General features: G+C 47.1%; 1 protein-coding gene and 1 long non-coding RNA gene across 2 annotated transcripts in view; one reads left to right on the top strand and one right to left on the bottom strand.

Annotated features, from left to right (window-relative positions):
* Nucleotides 1–5,910: 5,910 nt before the first annotated feature.
* Nucleotides 5,911–6,399, top strand: LOC309560258. The gene is made up of 3 exons (XR_014225502.1): nucleotides 5,911–5,967; nucleotides 6,026–6,253; nucleotides 6,357–6,399. It is a non-coding gene; the product is annotated as an uncharacterized lncRNA (long non-coding RNA).
* Nucleotides 6,400–7,165: 766 nt separating this feature from the next.
* The window catches only part of GTF3C3 (general transcription factor IIIC subunit 3), a 106,611-nt gene continuing 95,075 nt past the window's right edge, over nucleotides 7,166–18,701 (bottom strand). The window contains exons 17-18 of the mRNA XM_082263797.1: nucleotides 15,747–15,899; nucleotides 7,166–7,355 (exon numbers count right to left, since the gene is read on the bottom strand). Of these exons, the coding sequence (XP_082119923.1) occupies nucleotides 7,233–7,355; nucleotides 15,747–15,899 (276 nt within the window). The 3' untranslated portion in view covers nucleotides 7,166–7,232. The remainder of the gene's footprint in view (nucleotides 7,356–15,746; nucleotides 15,900–18,701) is intronic.

Here is an 18,701-nt window from a genome sequence, read left to right as displayed (position 1 = left end):
AATCAAAATACGTTTATTGCGATTTTTTTTTACCAAAAATATGTAGCAGAAAACAAATTGGCCTAAAATGATAAAAAATTTTGATTTTTACATTTTTTTGGGGGGGAATTTCATATAACAAAATGTGAAAAATATTGTTATTTTTTCAAAATTGTCGCTATTTTTTTGTTTATAGCGCAAAAGTAAAAATCGCACAGGTGATCAAATACCACCAAAAGAAAGCTCTATTTGTGGGAAAAAAAGGACGTAAATTTAGTTTGGGTAAGGCGTTGCATGACAGCGCAATTGTCAGTTAAAGTTGCACAGTGCCGAATCGCAAAAAGTGGCCCAGACGTAAGACAGCAAAATCCTCCGGTGGTAAAGTGGTTAAAATACACCAATGATAAAAATGATAGACCCTTCATTTCTTTTGTAAGTGGGCAAACCTACAAAATCTGCAGGGTATTAAATATTTAATTTTCCCCACTGTATATACATATTGCTGTAAATTGCCTAAATGTGAAATGGAAACGAGAAATTTTAGTTGGTAAAGTTTGTTAACCTATAGGAGCCAACCAAAACATTTCTTCCATTGACCGGCTTGGCTGCCATGATTTATGGCACTTTGCATGCAAGCATGGCTCTGTCTACTGCTTTATTAATGAAATAAAATAGTGGTTTTCATCATTTACAATGAAGGATGACAATGATGAGAAATCCCCAACCGTATCTCGGAAACTTGAACTAGTAACAGAAGATGCATCCTGTCATTAGCTGATAGACTGTGCATGTGCTGATAATGACGTTATCGTTCTTTACGATGTTTTTTTGGATTGACTGCTGCTATATCTCGATAGCCCACACTCCCGGCTGTTCTTTGTTTCTCGTCGTTTGATACACAAAACTAGTTAAAAAAGAAGACAGTTACTTTGGAACATATTTATTGTTCCCAAAACAAGACACTTCATATTTAGAAAGGGTTTCACACAATTGGCGCTTGCAAAGAGCTTGCAGAGGGTCATCTTAAAGTGTCACTAAAACCACATCATAAAAAACATTTAATAAATGGTGTATTCCATGCTGTTCATACTAACCTAGTCACTGAGATTCATTTTCTGCAAACAAAAACCTGGTTGATCCTGCTGCTCTCTATTTCCCCCTTCTGTCCCATGTCCCCACTGCAGCTGGGGATTTTGCAGAGCAGTGTTGGCAGCTACTGCACATGCTCAGTTTTCAGAGAGTTTCTATGCTGAGAATTTCCTCCCTATCACATCTGAGCAGCCCATGTGAATATAGAGTTAAGGGAAAAAAGTATTTGATCCCCTGCTGATTTTGTACGTTTGCCTACTGACAAAGCAATGACCAGTCAAGAATTTTAATGGTGTTTATTTTACCAGTGAAAGACAAAACTGTCCAGAAAAAAACGCATTTCAAAAAAGTTGACGTCAGGGCATGCTCCTAATGAGATCACCTGTCATGGGGTATTTCCTCAAAGATCTGGACTAGGGCATCACTGAGCGCCTGAACAGACTGAGGTGCAACCTGGTGGTGTCGGATGGACCGAAACCATGTCTCAGAGGTGTTCTATTTGATTTAGGTCAGGCGAGCATGGGGGCCATTCAATGGTATCAATTCCTTCATCCTCCAGGAACTGGCTGCATACTCTCACCACATGAGGCCGGGCATTGTCATGCACCAGGAGGAACCCAGGACCCACTGCACCAGCGTAGGGTCTGACAATGGGTCCAAGGATTTCATCCCGATACGTAATGGCAGTCAGGGTGCCATTGTCTATCCTGTAGAGGTCTGTGTGTCCCTCCATGGATATGCCTCTGCAGACCACCATTGACCCACCGACAAATCGGTCATGCTGAATGATGTTACAGGCAGCATAACATTCTCTATATCTTATCCAGATCCTTTAACGTCTGCCACATGTGCTCAGGGTGAACCTGCTCTCATCTGTGAAAAGCACAGGGTGCCAGTGGCAGACCTGCCAATTCTGGTGTTTAATGGCAAATGCCAATCGACCTCCACAGTGCTGGGCAGTGAGAACAAGGCACACTAGAGGACGTCGGGCCCTCAGGCCACCCTCGTGAAGTCGGTTTCTGATTGTTTGGTCAGAGACATTCACACTATTGGCCTGCTGGAGGTCATTTTGTAGGGCTCTGGCAGTGCTCACCCTGTTCCTCCTTGCACAAAGGAGCAGATACCGGTCCTGCTGATGGGTTAAGGACCTTCTATGGCCCTGTCCAGCTCTCCTGGAGTTACTGCCTGTCTCCTGGAATCTCCTCTGTGCTCTTGAGACCTTCTGGCAATGGCACATTTTGATGTGCCATCCTGGAGGAGTTGGACTGACTGTGCAACCTCTATAGTGTCCAGGTATGGCCTCATACTACCAGTAGTGACACTGACCCCATCCAAATGCAAAACTATTTTAAAACCGTCAGAAAAGATGAGTAGGGAAGAAAAGGTCAGTGGCCTTCTCCTGTAAAACCATTCCTGTTTTGAAGGTCATCTCATTGTTTCCCATCTAGTGCACCTGTTGTTAATTTAATTAACACCAAAGCAGCAGAAAATTATTAACAACCCCCTCTGCTACTTAACAGACCAGATTAATATCCCAGGAATTTAACTGACTTGATGCTATACCGTGATTAAATGTGTTCCTTTAATTTTTTGGCGCAGTGTATTAATTAATGTATTGTTGGGAACTGAACTGGACAGGTTAGTCACCCAGTAGCCAGAAAAGCGCCCAGAAGTTTTTCGGCTCCCCAAAGTACCTAACCCAATGGTACTGCATATAGCATGAGGATGTAAAAAACATGCATGCATTATTTTGTGCAAGTAACCATAGTGTATAATACTTATGTAGAACATTGTAAGGAAATGACAGTTTTGCCTTTTGGCATAGAGCCCAGAGCACATAGCTTTACTGTCCTCTTGTGCGGCACAGAGGAAGAGCTATCAAATGACAAGGCAGATATGGTCCAGGCTCATAGGCCTTCTCTGTAGTTGAATTCTGAGTACTTTGAGCTGATAAGCCTCTTGCAAAAAAGGACAAAGTAAACTGGCATAAGGGACAATTGCACAGTGAAGCAAATCCCTCTGGCACTTTGAGAACTGGGGCAACTGTTGATTTTATGGTCTATTTTCCAGTAGCATTTGTGAGCTCCCTCTCACTGGACACCTAGCGATGTATAAAAACCAATGACCAGATCTTTTATTGGCCCTATGTACGTAAAGATGCTTCCAACTACATCCGCTCTTGTATCATCTGTCTGCTGTAGGTAAAACAGTGGATAATATCAAAGCCCCATTGGTTCTACTACATGTTCCTTTAAGAGGGCTATTGTAGATAGGAATCCTAGCTATGATTAGGAATTTGGGCAAAAAGTATATCTTCTTTATAGTATATAATATCCCCAGGAGGTGATGAGTTGTCTATGCATGCAAGCTGTGCCGGGACAAAATAATCTAGAGCCCAGGGAGAAAATGCCAAATGGCGCCCTCCTCAGTCCCAAAATGTATGAGAATTGTGTGTCTGCAAACCCACCCCCCCCCCCCCAAAAAAAGAAACTAACAAAACGGAGCACTAATCTTCACACTTACCCCCTAAGCTAAATTCCCTTTTCAAGCCAAAATTCTACCCAAGGAAAAATTCCCCCTCTTCCAGTACATATCCCCCTCCCAGCTCAAGTCCTCGGTTTCTCCAAATCCCTCCTCCTAACACAAATCCTCTACCTCCAAAATTTTCCCTCTGAGCATGAATCCTCTACCCTCAAAATCCCCTCTCCTAGCACTAATCCTCCCTCCAAAATTTCCCCTCCTAGCACATATTACCCTAATCATCCCTACTATCACAAATCCCCTTCCCTTACCCCTTACTAACACAAGCCCACCCTCCTAGTTCAAATCCCCCCCTTCAAAGCACTCCTTCCAGCGCAAATCCCCACTGCACCCAGGGCAGCCACCCCTCCTGCCCACAAGACTAGCGATACTTCTATCTACGGCCTGGGTGTGACCAAAAAGGCAGGAATTTCTTGATTTTATTTGATCAGAAAACCATTGCCCAGAGAAGTTGCCTACACATCCATACAAAAAAGAGTGACTCCTGATTGTGTGGGACTTGCTCTCTGATATCTGCAGATTGAGCCCAATAGCAAGGAACAACAGGAATGTGCTGGGATGGGGGTCTAGTGGTCCAACAATACAATCTCACCATACAAAATAGCAAGGAAAGTACACATGGCAATGCAGATGGTTTGTCTCCTCAAGGTGAGCCAGCAGAAAAGTGGAGAGACCCCAAGACCAAAATTGTTTCCATGATGTCAACCCACTGTCTAAGCTTCCTCCACTAGTCAACACAACTTAGAAAGGTAAATATTCTCCAGCCGGAAGGATGCAAGGCTGGATGGGTAAGTTGGGGGGTTGGGCTATGTGCAAACGATGTCAATTTGGCCTTAAAGGGTAAATGGACAGGGTCTCTTTAAATTCCAGGAAGAGAGGTTGTGTACCTGGTTAGAGGCTGAAGTGAAAAAAGGGCTTCCCTTGTGGCTCTGTGGATCATAAAAACTCTGGATATGGTGACAGGGCATGGAAGGCACAAAGAGGCATGGGTGCCTAAGGTCCAGATTGCTGATGGCTGCTCCTGGAGGTAGTCAGTAGGGTTGGAACCTGGCTGGCACATCGGAGTCTCAGAAAAGTCACACAGAGGCACAGCAGCTAGAAAACTGTTAATACCTGAAGTAGTACAATGCAGGATAGGACCGGTAGGGAAGGTCTAGAAGCTAGCGGTGTTGAGGTCAAAAGCCAAGCAGAGGCCATACACAGGTGAGCAATAGGATGCAAATAAGAGAGACATTGTCTTGAGCCAAGGGGAGGTCATGCACGGGTGAGCAATAGGATGTGGACAAGGGAGAAATTGTCTGGAGCCAAGGCAAGGCCATACACAGGTGAGCAATAGGATGCAGATAAGAGAGACGACGTCTGGAGCCAAGTCTAGGTCATGCACACTAAGCAATCGGATGTGGATAAGAGAGAGACGTTGTCTAGAGCTGCAAATAAGAGAGATGTTGTCTTGAGCCAAGGGGAGGTCATGAACAGGTGAGCAATAGGATGTGGACAAGGGAGAAATTGTCTGGAGCCAAGGAAAGGCCATACACAGGATGCAGATAAGAGAGACGTTGTCTGGAGCCAAGTCTAGGTCATGCACACTAAGCAATAGGATGTGGATAAGAGAGAGACATTGTCTAGAGCTGCAAATAAGAGCGATGTTGTCTTGAGCCAAGGGGAGGTCATGCACAGGTGAGCAATAGGATGTGGACAAGGGAGAAATTGTCTGGAGCCAAGGCAAGGCCATATAAAGGATGCAGATAAGAGAGACGTTGTCTGGAGCCAAGTCTAGGTCATGCACACTAAGCAATAGGATGTGAATAAGAGAGACGCTGTCTGGAGCAAAGCCGAGGTTATCCACAGGTAAGCAATAGGATATCGATAAGAAAGAGGTTGTATGGAGCCAAGGCAAGGCCATACACAGGTGAGCAATAGGATGCGGATAAGAGAGATGTTGTCTGGAGCCAAGCTGAGGTCATGCACAGGAAGCAATAGGATGCGGATAAGAGAGACATTGTCTGGAGCAAAGCTGGGGTCATGCACAGGTGAGCAACAGGATGTGGATAAGAGAGACGTTGTCTGGAGCCAAACCAAGGTCAAATAAAGGTAAGCAACTAGACGCGGATAAGAGAGACGTTGTCTGGAGCCAAGCCAAGGTCATGCACAGGTGATCAATAGGATACAAATAAGAGACATTGTCTGGAGCCAAGGCCAGGTTATGCACAGGTAAGCAATAGGATATGGATTAGAAGGAGGTTGTCTGGAGCCATGCTGAGGTCATGCACATGTCAGCAATAGGATGCGAATAAGAGACACTGTCTGGAGCCAAGGCAAGGCCATACAAAGGTGAGCAATAGGATTCAGATAAGAGACGTTGTCTGGAGCCAAGCTGAGGTCATGCACAGGAAGCAATAGGATGCGGATAAGAGAGACATTGTCTGGAGCCAAGCTGGGGTCATGCACAGGTGAGCAATAGGATGCGGATAAGAGAGACATTATCTGGAGCCAAGCCGAGGTCATGCACAGGTGAGCAATAGGATGCGGATAAGAGAGACGTTATCTGGAGCCAAGCCGAGGTCATGCACAGGTGATCAATAGGATACGAATAAGAGAGACATTGTCTGGAGCCAAGCCGAGGTCATGCACAGGTGAGCAATAGGTTGTGGATAAGAGAGAGGTCTGCAGCCAAACCGAGGAACAGGATGTGCATAAGAGAGACGTTGTCTGGAGCCAAGCTGGGGTCATGCACAGGTGAGCAATAGGATGCTGATAAGAGAGACGTTGTCTGGAGCCAAGCCGAGGTCATGCACAGGTGATCAATAGGATACGAATAAGAGAGACATTGTCTGGAGCCAAGGCCAGGTCATGCACAGATAAGCAATAGGATGCGGATAAGTAAGACGTTGTCTGGAGCCAAGGCAAGGTCATGCACAGGTGGCCAGTATAGTTGGAGATGATGGAGAAGTCAGAAGCCAAGCCAGAGCCATAAATGGTGGAAACAAGGGCCTTCAACAAGCGGAAGTCACAACCAGGAGTCAAGCAAAGGGAAGTCCAGGGGCAAGCCAAGTAGGTAAGTCAGAGTAAATGCAGGATCAGGATACACGGGAACAAGGATCATGGTCTAGCTTAAGATCATCCTTCAACTACCCAATACTACTCCTTCCTTGGGTGTCTGGCTACCTGCCTGGAGTTTGCATGTTCTCCCCAGGCCTGCGTTGGTTTCTTCTGGTTACTCCGGCTTTCTCCCACACTCCAAAGACATGCTGGTAGGTTAATTGTCCTCTGTCCAAATTGACCCTAGTATGTGTAGGTATAAATGTGTGTTAGGGACCTGAGATTGTAAGCTCCTTGAGGGCAGCAGGGACTGATGTGAATGTATAATAAAAATATGTAAAGCGCTCTGTAAAGTGACAGCACTATAGAAGTACCTCTAATAAATAAATCAAATTATATTGCGGTTCTTCATCAGTCGCAATTTAGGACTAGTTAGTGTCTAATTGACCCTAATGTAGAAGCAAGCTTGCTAGCGACTTTAGCATATCTATCACTCAACAAACACACATGCACACAATTTACATTTTTATATACAAAAAGATTTATTTCCATACCATAAATAAAAAAATAAAAAAAAAGACACACTATATGGTACAATGAGTATACAAAAGCCTTCGAGCCATTTCTGTGTTGCCACTGCTCTGGTAAATGAGAGAAAGATTAAAGGCAATATCTCTCCTGAGGTCCACTTGATCATCATTAATCCCCTAAAAAAGGTAGAATATAAAATATAATAATATATAATTGACTGGGATAATTTTAGACAACAATGCATAGTTCTGCCTCAATGGCTGCCACTTACACAGGAAGGAAACATCTGGCTGAGCTCCAAGCTGTAGGAACATCTGGCCTCATTGGCTAAGAGCTAGCTGGAAAGCCGAAGCTTGGAATAGACTTCCAGCAGAGGTAGAGGAGTCAATCAATAGTAAGTGGATTCACACATGCTTGGGACAAACATTGACTTGTACTCTTTGACTTTGTTTAAAAATATAAAGAATATAAAAAAAAAAAGGTAGACTTGATGGACCACTTGGAATTTTTTTTTACCGTCCCCCCTTCTATGCTCATCCACATAAGTGTTAGTTTTCATTAACAGAAAAGAAAAAAAAGAAAACAAAAAATCTTACCGTAAAATTCCTTTCTCGGAGCCTCCGACAGTCGCCGCCAACTCATACAGTCTTCACTAATGGGGTATTGACTTCATCTCCACAGGAGTAACTAGGCACAAGACTTGTTAAAAAACAAAGCATTTACATAGACACACCTATGGGGGCTGTCCCACTGGTCCAATACCCCCCATGCATCAGCAATCCCAACTCAGTGTGGTAGCAAGCAGTTAAGTCTATAAGAACCCCAATAGAGGGGCTGGGGCGGCGACTGTCGGAGGACTCAGAGAAAGGAATTTTATGGTAAGATTTTACAAAAATTCCGTTTTCTCTTACGTCCTCCAACAGTCGCCGCCCACTCATACAGTCTTCACTAATGGGGACATCCCAAAGCAGTGTAGACATGAGGGGTGGGAGCGCAACCGTCAGAAAGGCAACGCAGTACCCACATCAGAGAAAGGAACCTTACATGACTAGAAAGGTAACCCTCTGGGTAACAAAAAAAAGGCTCAACAAGAGCAACAACCCAGGAAAGCAAATAACCAAGGGGATAAACAACCCCAACAGCCAGGGACCCGCAAGAAAACCAGGGTCCCCTCACGGTACTACTGCACAGAGAACTTTGCGGCCAAAGGAGGCATCAGCTGATGCCAGAACATCAATTTTGTAGAATTTGGAAAAGGTGTGCACAGACGACCAAGTTGCAGCCTTGCACACCTGAGCCACCGAAGCCTGATGCCGGAGGGCCCAGGACGTACTCACCGCTCTGGTAGAGTGCGCCCTGACAGGGAAGGGCGGAACCCGTTCCTTTAATAAATAGGCCTGTGCAATTGTCTGTCTGATCCATTTCAAAATGGTCGCCGCAGGAGCAGCCATACACTTCTGAGGTCCCTCAGGAAGGACAAAAAGAGAATCCGATTTCCGAAAGGATTCAGTTGACGACAGGTAAACCCTGATCGCCCTGACAACATCCAAGGTATGCAAAGTAACCTCCTTAGGATGCTTAGGATTCGCACAGTGCGAAGGCAAAACAATGTCCTCATTAATGTGAAAATCAGAGACCACCTTTGGAAGAAAGGACTGGCTAGGTCACAAAACCACCTTATCCCTATGAACCACCAGGTAAGGGGAGCGGCAAGACAAAGCCGCCAATTCCGACACTCTGCGAGCAGAAGTGATCGCCACAATAAAGGCAACCTTTTTAGACAGCAACGAGGCAACGAGATTTTCCTGATGTTTTCAAATGGGGAACGTTGTAACACGGACAGAACCAAGTTCAAGTCCCATGGAGGTAAGGGCACCCTTCGAGGAGGGGCCAAATGACGCACACCTTGAATGAAGGTGCGAATCAAAGAATTAGACGCCAAGGGGCGCTGGAAAAGGACAGCCAGAGCAGATACCTGGCCCTTAATCGTGGTCATCGCAAGGTGCTGGTCCACGCCAGACTGAAGGAAAGCCAACACCCTCGCCAACGAGTATGAACGAGGAGAGAAGCCCCTGGACTCACACCAGGCAAAATAAGCTTTCCATGTTCGGTAATAAATCTTACCAGATGAGGCTTTTCTAGCCTTGAGTAAGGTAGGAATGACCTCTGAGGAAAGACTCCTGTCTCTCAGGACCTGGCTTTCAACAGCCATGCCGTTAAAGCCAGCGACTGTAAAGCAGGATGGAAAATCGGCCCATGGAGGTTCGACGGCCAGGTGAACGATGTCCGCGTACCAGGACCGGCGTGGCCAGTCCGGCGCCACCAGAATCACCAATGTTGGTTCCGAGGCCAACCTGCGAAGGAACCTGGACAACAACTGAATCGGAGGAAAGGCGTATATCAGATGATACTGATGCCAAGGCACCACCAGCGCATCCGAGGCGTCTGCCCGAGGATCGCGCGTTCTTGCCACGAACCTTTCCACCTTGTTGTTTAGCCGAGACACGAACAGATCCACATCCGGGGATCCCCATTTCGCACACAGCATTCAAAATACCTCCGGGTGCAGGGACCATTTCCCCTGGTCCAAGGTCTGGCGGCTCAGATAATCGGCCTGCCAATTCTCCACACCCGGGATGTGAACTGCCGATATTGCCGGGACATGAATCTCGGCCCCAGACAGAATTCTGGTCACTTCCTGGGCCGCCCGGGCACTCCTGGACCCCCTTGGTGATTGATGTAAGCCACCGCAGTGGCATTGTCTGTCTGCACCTGAATAGGACGGCCCTGGAGACGATCCGACCAATGGAGAAGGCACAGCCTGATCGCTCTCAATTCCAATATGTTTATGGGGAGTGAGGATTCCTCAACCGACCAAGTGCCCTGGGCAGACAGGTTGCCCATTATTCCACCCCAGCCCAACAGGCTGGCATCCGTGGTAAGCACTGTCCACAACAACGGCCGGAAGGATTTCCCTTCCGCCACGGCCGGAGACTGGAGCCACCACAAAAGATCCAATCTGGTCTGTTGACTCAGAGACACCCTCAGGTCCAAGGACTGAGGAAGCCTGTCCCATCTGGCCAATATCTCCGCTTGGAGAGACCGCGTGTGAAACTGTGCAAATGGTATCGCCTCGAAGGCTGACACCATCAACCCCAGGGACCACATACAGGTCCTAAACGACGAGGACTCGTTGTCCCTGAGGGCCCTGACCTCATCCACGAGGGTGCGTCTTAGCACCTTAGTCCAATCCGCCACAGCCTGAGTTGCCATGACAGAGGCGAAAATAGGCTTTAGCAGGGAACCCGCCACCATGTAGGCATGGCGGGCAAGGGATTCCATCCTACTATCCGTAGGATCCCTAAACACTGGAGAATCTTCGGTGGGTACCAGAGTGGCCTTGTTTAATCTGGCCACAGTGTGATCCACAGTAGGAGCCACACACCAGCGCGAATCCGTAGGAGACGCAAAGGGATAAAGGAGTTGAAACTTCTTAGGCACCACGAAGGTGCGTTTCAAATGACGCCATTGCTCATTCCCAGTAGTTTGAAACTCCGCGGGGCAAGGGAACACCTGCACCGCCTTGCGGGTCCTGTGTGTACCAAAAGAGGACACAATTCCCGAAGGATTGGGCTCATCCTCCAAATGTAGTGTTTCCTTAATGGCAAGAATCAGCGCATCCATAGCTACGCGGTCCTCGGCCGTCCCAGGGGGGGAATCATCCACCCCTGAAACCTCCGCCTCCCCTTCAAGGGACACGCCACCTACGGCAACCATGTCAGATTCAGAATCAGAAGACAAGGAAAAACTAGGCCTTTTTCTGTCAGCACGTTCAGTCATCAGAATATCCACTTTGGACACCAAAGTCGCCACTGCAGCAGACAATGCAGTCAGAGCCGAGGATTCAGAGGAACCCGAATCCCCCACTAAGGCTGAGGGAAATTTGCTGTCCTGAGATTCCATGGTAAAAAATATTTCTCTTTATTGTTTTTTTTTTTTTTATTTAAAAAGGTACTGGCCCTTTAAATGCGCCGCGGACCCCCGCAGCCCACCGCTACAAGACTGTGACAAACAGACCCCTGAGCAGGATAAACTGATAGCCAGAAGGATTTCTACACACAAAAAGGACAGCAGACAGACCCCCACAAAGTGTTACCACCGCAGCCGATCTCCTCTGAGCAGAAGGAGGAAGTGATGTCACCGCAAGAGACTGAAACTGAGACTGCAGGCCAAGGAAAAATAGTTGCCCATAGAAAGTAATGGGAGGCTTCGGTAAAATGGCCGCCGACATGTGCTCGGAACTAACGTTTTGCCAGACACAAGATGGCGCCGCAAGGCGCCAAAAACACACTACATTCATGCTGATAAGCGCCCACAGTGAAGCCAGACATGCTGCCCACACCTAAAATGGCGGACCGGCGGTGTTTAACCCCGCAGTGGTCGCCACACGTGTCTGTTCCTCCAAACAGCACCCTAAAGTGATACAGGAGAGGGAACCCCACAGACCCACACAGCGCACTTGCTGTGAGAAAAAAACCCCCGCAGGGACCGGGATCAAGGAGCCCAAAAATGCACAGACATGAGGGGATAGCACAGACACACAGGACTGCGAGCCCCAGACAGAGGCCCGACACAGAATGTACTTACCTGTACTCAATGGCGTGGGGTGCCTCTCATGGACGGGAAACCGCCCACCCTCAGATGGCGCGGGTGCCGTCAGCCACAAACGCAGGACGCTAACAGTGCGCGGAGAACCGTGGGTGAGACGTCCAGGCGAGGTAGCCACATCCCTGAGGACAGGGATGGGTCGTTTGCGAGGCCAGGGCGAACACATAGCCTGCTAAACGCTCGATGGCGGGCTGGGATTACATCAGGCCCTCTGTCCTGGAAAACCAGGATGACCAGTCCGACTCCGAGCTCCGCAAAACGCTGTCTTCATCCGAAGATCCGACTAACTAACGCTGACAAAATAAACAGCTAGTAGTGCAAAGAAAACATACATTTGCAGCAAATAAAATCATAAAAAAGGCTGAGACTGAAGCCCCAGCACAGGGAAGCCTATCTTACTCCTTAACTAGGCAGAAGACAAACTGAGTTGGGATGGCTGATGCAGGGGGTATTGGACCAGTGGGACAGCCCCCATGGGTGTGTCTATGTAAATGATTTGTTTTTAACAAGTCTTGTGCCTAGTTACTCCTGTGGAGATGAAGTCAATACCCCATTGGTGAAGACTGTATGAGTGGGCGGCGACTGTCGGAGGACGCAAGAGAAAAAAGTTTTTATTTATTGTTACACGTTTGCATTTGCTTATAGCGTACAGATATCATAAATATATACACTCATCGGCCACTTTTTTAGGTACACCTGCTCAATTGTTTGGTAACCCAAATTGCTTATCAGCCAATCACACGGCAGCAGCTCAATGCATTTGGGCATCTAGGCGTGGTGAAGACGACTTGCTGAAGGTCGAACCGAGCATCAGAATGGGGAAGAAAGAGGATTTAAGTGACTTTGAATGCGGCATGGTTGTTGGTGCCAGACGGGCTGGTCTGAGTATTTCTGGGATTTTCAGGCACAACCATCTCTCGGGTTTACAGAGAATGAGGCGCAATTGTGTGGAGGAAAATGCCTTGATGTCAGAGAAGAATGGGCAGACTGGTTCCAGATGATAGAAAGGCAACAGTAACTCAAAAACCAATCATAACATCCACGGTATGCAGAATACCATCTCTGATCGCACAACACATCCAACCTTGAAGCAGATAGCCTACAGCAGCAGAAGACCACACCGGGAGCCACTCCTGTCAGCTAAGAACAGGAAACCGAGGCTACAATTGCCACAGGCTCCCCAAAATTGGACAAGAGAAGATTGGAAAAACATTGCCTGGTCTGGTGAGTCTCGATTTCAGCTGCGACATTCAGATGGTAGGGTCAGAATTTGGTGTAAACATGACAGCATGGATCCATTCTGCCTTCTATCAATGGTTCAGGCTAGTGGTGTAACATTTAAATAATGTTTAAGGGGAGTGCTTCTCTGTAGGATTCCATAGAGAAGGGTTACCAGGCAAGGTAATGGTGCCGAGGAAATTTTCTTGACACACTTTGGGCCCCTTAATACCAGTTGTATCGTTTAAACGCCACGGCCTACCTGAGTATTGTTGCTGACCATGTCCATCTCTTTAGGACTACAGTGTCCCCATCTTCTGATGGCTTCTTCCAGCAGGATAATGCACCATGTCACAAAGCTCCAATTATCTCACCACTGTTTTCTTCAACATGACAATGAGGTCACTGTACTCCAATGGCCTCTACACTCACCAGATCCGGTCACTGTACTCCAATGGCCTCCACACTCACCAGATCCGGTCACTGTACTCCAATGGCCTCCACACTCACCAGATCAGGTCACTGTACTCCACTGGCCTCCACACTCACCAGATCAGGTCACTGTACTCCAATGGCCTCCACACTCACCAGATCCGGTCACTGTACTCCAATGGCCTCCACACTCACCAGATCAGGTCACTGTACTTCAATGGCCTCCACACTCACCAGATCCGGTCACTGTACTCCAATGTCCTCCACACTTAACAGATCCGGTCACTGTACTCCAATAGTCTCCACACTCACCAGATCAGGTCACTGTACTCCACTGGCCTCCACACTCACCAGATCAGGTCACTGTACTCCAATGGCCTCTACACTCACCAGATCCGGTCACTGTACTCCAATGGCCTCCACACTCACCAGATCCGGTCACTGTACTCCAATGGCCTCCACACTCACCAGATCAGGTCACTGTACTCCAATGTCCTCCACGCTCACCAGATCAGGTCACTGTACTCCACTGGCCTCCACACTCACCAGATCAGGTCACTGTACTCCAATGGCCTCCACACTCACCAGATCAGGTCACTGTACTTCAATGGCCTCCACACTCACCAGATCCGGTCACTGTACTCCAATGGCCTCCACACTCACCAGATCCAGTCACTGTACTCCAATGGCCTCCACACTTACCACATCTCATCTAATAGAACATCATTGGGATGTGGTAGATTGGCATTAGGGATGTGCAGTCGATAAATCTGCAGCAACTGCATGATGCCATCATGTCAATATGGACCAAACTTTCTGAGGAATGTTTCTAACACCTTGGTAAATCTATGCCACAAAGAATGAAGGCAGTTCTGAAGGCAAAAGGAGATCCAACCCGGTACTAGAAAGGTGTACCTAATAAAGTGTCCGGTGAGTGTATATCTTATAACAGGTGGAGCTTATTTATTCCCAAACTCTAAGAAACTTTTTGGAGAACCCTCAGTGCTGTCATGTTTCTTGCTAACTCTGGACAATGCCGACTACCCATTTAGGCATGTTACCCAAAAGTATAGTTGTTGCATTAAAGAGTAAAGCTCTGGAAGCCGAAACCCGTTACGTGTTAGATTGAAGAGAGCTATGAGTAAAGCTCTGGAAGCCGAAACCCGTTACGTGTTCGATTGAAGAGAGCTACGAGTAAAGCTCTGGAAGCCGAAACCCGTTACGTGTTAGATTGAAGAGAGCTATGAGTAAAGCTCTGGAAGCCGAAACCCGTTACGTGTTCGATTGAAGAGAGCTATGAGTAAAGCTCTGGAAGCCGAAACCCGTTACGTGTTCGAATGAAGAGAGCTATGAGTAAAGCTCTGGAAGCCGAAACCCAGTACGTGTTAGATTGAAGAGAGCTATGAGTAAAGCTCTGGAAGCCGAAACCCATTACGTGTTAGATTGAAGAGAGCTATGAGTAAAGCTCTGGAAGCTTTTAAAGCCTAAACCCATTACGTTTTAGATTGAAGAGAGCTATGAGTAAAGCTCTGGAAGCTTTGGAAGCCGAACCAAATTACGTGTTAGATTGAAGAGAGCTATGAGTAAAGCTCTGGAAGCTCTGGAAGCCGAAACCCGTTACGTGTTAGATTGAAGAGAGCTATGAGTAAAGCTCTGGAAGCTCTGGAAGCCGAAACCCATTACGTGTTAGATTGAAGAGAGCTATGAGTAAAGCTCTGGAAGCCGAAACCTGTTACGTGTTAGATTGAAGAGAGCTATGAGTAAAGCTCTGGAAGCCGAAACCCATTACGTTTTAGACTGAAGAGAGCTATGAGTAAAGCTCTGGAAGCCGAAACCCGTTACGTGTTAGATTGAAGAGAGCTAAGAGTAAAGCTCTGGAAGCTTTGGAAGCCGAAACCCATTACGTGTTAGATTGAAGAGAGCTATGAGTAAAGCTCTGGAAGCCGAAACCCGTTATGTGTTAGATTGAAGAGAGCTACGAGTAAAGCTCTGGAAGCTTTGGAAGCCGAAACCCGTTACGTGTTCGCTTTGGAAGCCAAAATACCTGTTTGCTGTGTACTGTCCCAATTTATTTTTTTAAAAACTGTGGATTAGGTATGACCTCCAAGGGTTGACTTTTTCGAGCACTGAGAAATCATCTAAAATATAGTGGTGGCACTCAATGGTCCACTGTGGTATTGTACGGGCAAAGGCCAATACATGATGATAATATGTTTATGGGATTACACCGCATACATTTATTATTGTACCTCTAGCTGAAGTGGTGGAAGCTCCAGTGCTTGCTGGTAGTAATGAATAGCAAGGTACGTCAGGCCCATCTGGTGCAGGGCACGGCCAATATTATAATAGGTTTCCTGGCAAGGGCCACGCAAGTCCAGATAATGATTCAGAAAGGAGAATCCCTAAAAAGCCAGATAAACCAAGAAAACAATATCATTTTTCAAGTTCAAAAACTAATTTTCACACTATCATTGACCTCATTTTATGACAATAGTTATTATTCTATAATAGGGGTCTCAAAACCATGGCCCCACTACTGAATTTTTTTCGGCTTGCAGCTAGGGTCATTGGCATGTCCTAATGTACACAGAGTAAGGAATTGGGGGGGGGGGGGGTCGGGGGGGACCCTCTGATGGAGTCACTAAGGTAAGGGCAGGCTCTGATGGGGACACTTATATAAGCAAGGACTCAGATGGGAACCCTGATGTAAGGGGGAGGAGTGCTCAGATTCTCTCTAAAAAAAGACTGTAATGTAAGGAGGAACTCTGAGGGAGCCCCTGATGTAAGGAGGGAATCTAAGATAAGGGGGACTCTGAAGGGAATCCTGATGTAAAATAGGACTTTGATAGGGACCCTGATGTAAGGGGGGGCCCCAATGTAAGGAGGAAATCTGATGGGCACCCTGATGTAAAAGAGGACTTTCATGGGGATCCTGATGTAAGGGGGGACTCGGAGGGAGATCCTGATGTAAGGAGGGACAATGATGAAGGGGGGACCTTTATGTAAGAATGTAAGAAGGGAGTCTGATGTAAGAGGAACTCAGATGGGCACCCTGATGTAGGGAGGACCCCGATGTAAGAAGGAAATCTGATGGGCACCCTTATGTAAAAGAGGACTCTAATGAGGATCCTGATGTAAGGGGGAACTCTGATGAATATCCTGATGTAAGGGGGAACTCTGATGGGCACCCTTATGTAAAAGAGGACTCTAATGAGGATCCTGATGTAAGGGGGAACTCTGATGAAGATCCTGATGTAAGGGGGAACTCTGATGGGCACCCTTATGTAAAAGAGGACTCTAATGAGGATCCTGATGTAAGGGGGAACTCTGACAGAGAACCTGATGTAAGGGGGAACTCTGACAGAGATCCTGATGTAAGGGGGAACTCTGATGGAGATCCTGATGTAAGGGGGAACTCTGACGGAGATCCTGATGTAAGGGGGAACTCTGACGGAGATCCTGATGTAAGGGGGAACTCTGACGGAGATCCTGATGCAAGGGGGAACTCTGACGGAGATCCTGATGCAAGGGGGAACTCTGATGGAGATCCTGATGTAAGGAGGAATTCTGATGGAGATCCTGATGTAAGAGAGAACTCTGATGAAGATCCTAAAGTAAGGGGGAACTCTGATGGAGATCCTGATGTAAGGAGGCAGGGCCGGTGCTACCACTAGGCAAACTAGGCGGCCGCCTAGGGCGCACTGCCACCTGGGGTGCAGCCATGGAGGTGACACATTCTTCTCCTGTCACCTCCTCATCCCCAGTGGATGTCACCTCTAGAGAGAGGGGCACTTTGTATATGAAGGGGTGTGCAGGGTTAAAGGGGGGACAGTGTGTATATGAAGGGGGTTTAGGGTTAAAGGGGGGACAGTGTGTATATGAAGGGGGTTTAGGGTTAAAGGGGGGCAGTGTGTATAGGAATGGGGGTGTAGGGTTAAAGAGGGGCAGTGTGTGCAGGAAGGGGGTGTAGCATTAAAGAAGGGCAGTGTGTGCAGGAAGGGTGGGAGGGGCAGTGTACAAGAAGGGGTGTGTAGGGTTAAAGGGGGGCACCTTGTTTATGAAGGGATGTGTAGGGTTAAAGGGGGGGTAGGGTGCATATGAAGGGGAGTGTAGGGTTAACCACTTACAGTCCGCCCACTGGCTTTTTACTGCGGCAGAGTGGTTCAGCTGCGTCCAGTCATGTAGTACTATGTGACTGGAGTGCATGTGGTGTCGGTGGCACGCTCCCGCCCCCTCTAGGCAGCAGGGACTCCAATGCACGGAGCAGGCGGCTCCGATTGCCGTCTGACACCCGCGATCGCTCCCCGCTAAGGGAGAAGAATGGTCGGCTGTTGTAATCACATCTGACCGTTCTTCTCCCTGGAATGGTCACAGAGCGCCTGTGATCCTTCTATATAGGAACACAGGTCTCTATGGTCATTTCACAAGTCAATCCCCCATGCAGTTAGAAAACACCCTCTAGGCTCACATTTAACCCTTTGATCACCCCTAGGTTAACCCCTTCCCTGCCAGTGTCGTTAGTACAGTGACAGAGCATATTTTTAGCACTGATTACTGTAGTAATGTCACTGGTCCCCCAAAAGTGTCAAAAATGTCAGTTAGGGGTCCGATCTGTCCGCCGCAATGTCGCAGTCCCGCTTAAAATCGCAGATCGCCGCCATTACTAGTAAAAAAAAATTAAATAAAAATGACATAAATCTTTCCCGTAGTTTGTAGACACGATAACTTTTACGCAAAACAATCAAAATACGCTTAATGCCATTTTTTTATTTACCAAAAATATGTAGCAGAAAACAAATTGGCCTAAAATGTTAAAAAATTTTGATTTTTACATATTTTTTTTTGGGAATGTTATATAGCAGAATGTGAAAAATTATTTTATTTTTTTTTCAGAATCGTCACTATTTTTTTGTTTATAGCGCAAAAAATAAAAATTGCATCAAATACCACCAAAAGGAAGCTCTATTTGTGGGGAAAAAAGGACATCAATTTTATTTGGGTACAGCGTCGCGCGACCGCGCAATTGTCAGTTAAAATAACGCAGTGCCGAGTCGCAAAAAATGGCCTGGTCATTAAGGGGGGGGGGGGAATCCTTCCGGTCCAGAACTGGTTATGTTTGGTTATCCCAATGTCAGCCAACAAATGTGTTAGTACACAAAATAATGCACTAGGAGGCGCTGCTTTGGTTTTGGTCACCCTGTATA

The sequence above is a fragment of the Pelophylax lessonae genome (genome assembly GCF_965119305.1).
Source record: "Pelophylax lessonae genome assembly, chromosome: 7".
NCBI lineage: Eukaryota > Metazoa > Chordata > Amphibia > Anura > Ranidae > Pelophylax > Pelophylax lessonae.
This window is presented reverse-complemented; position numbering and strand designations above follow the sequence as displayed.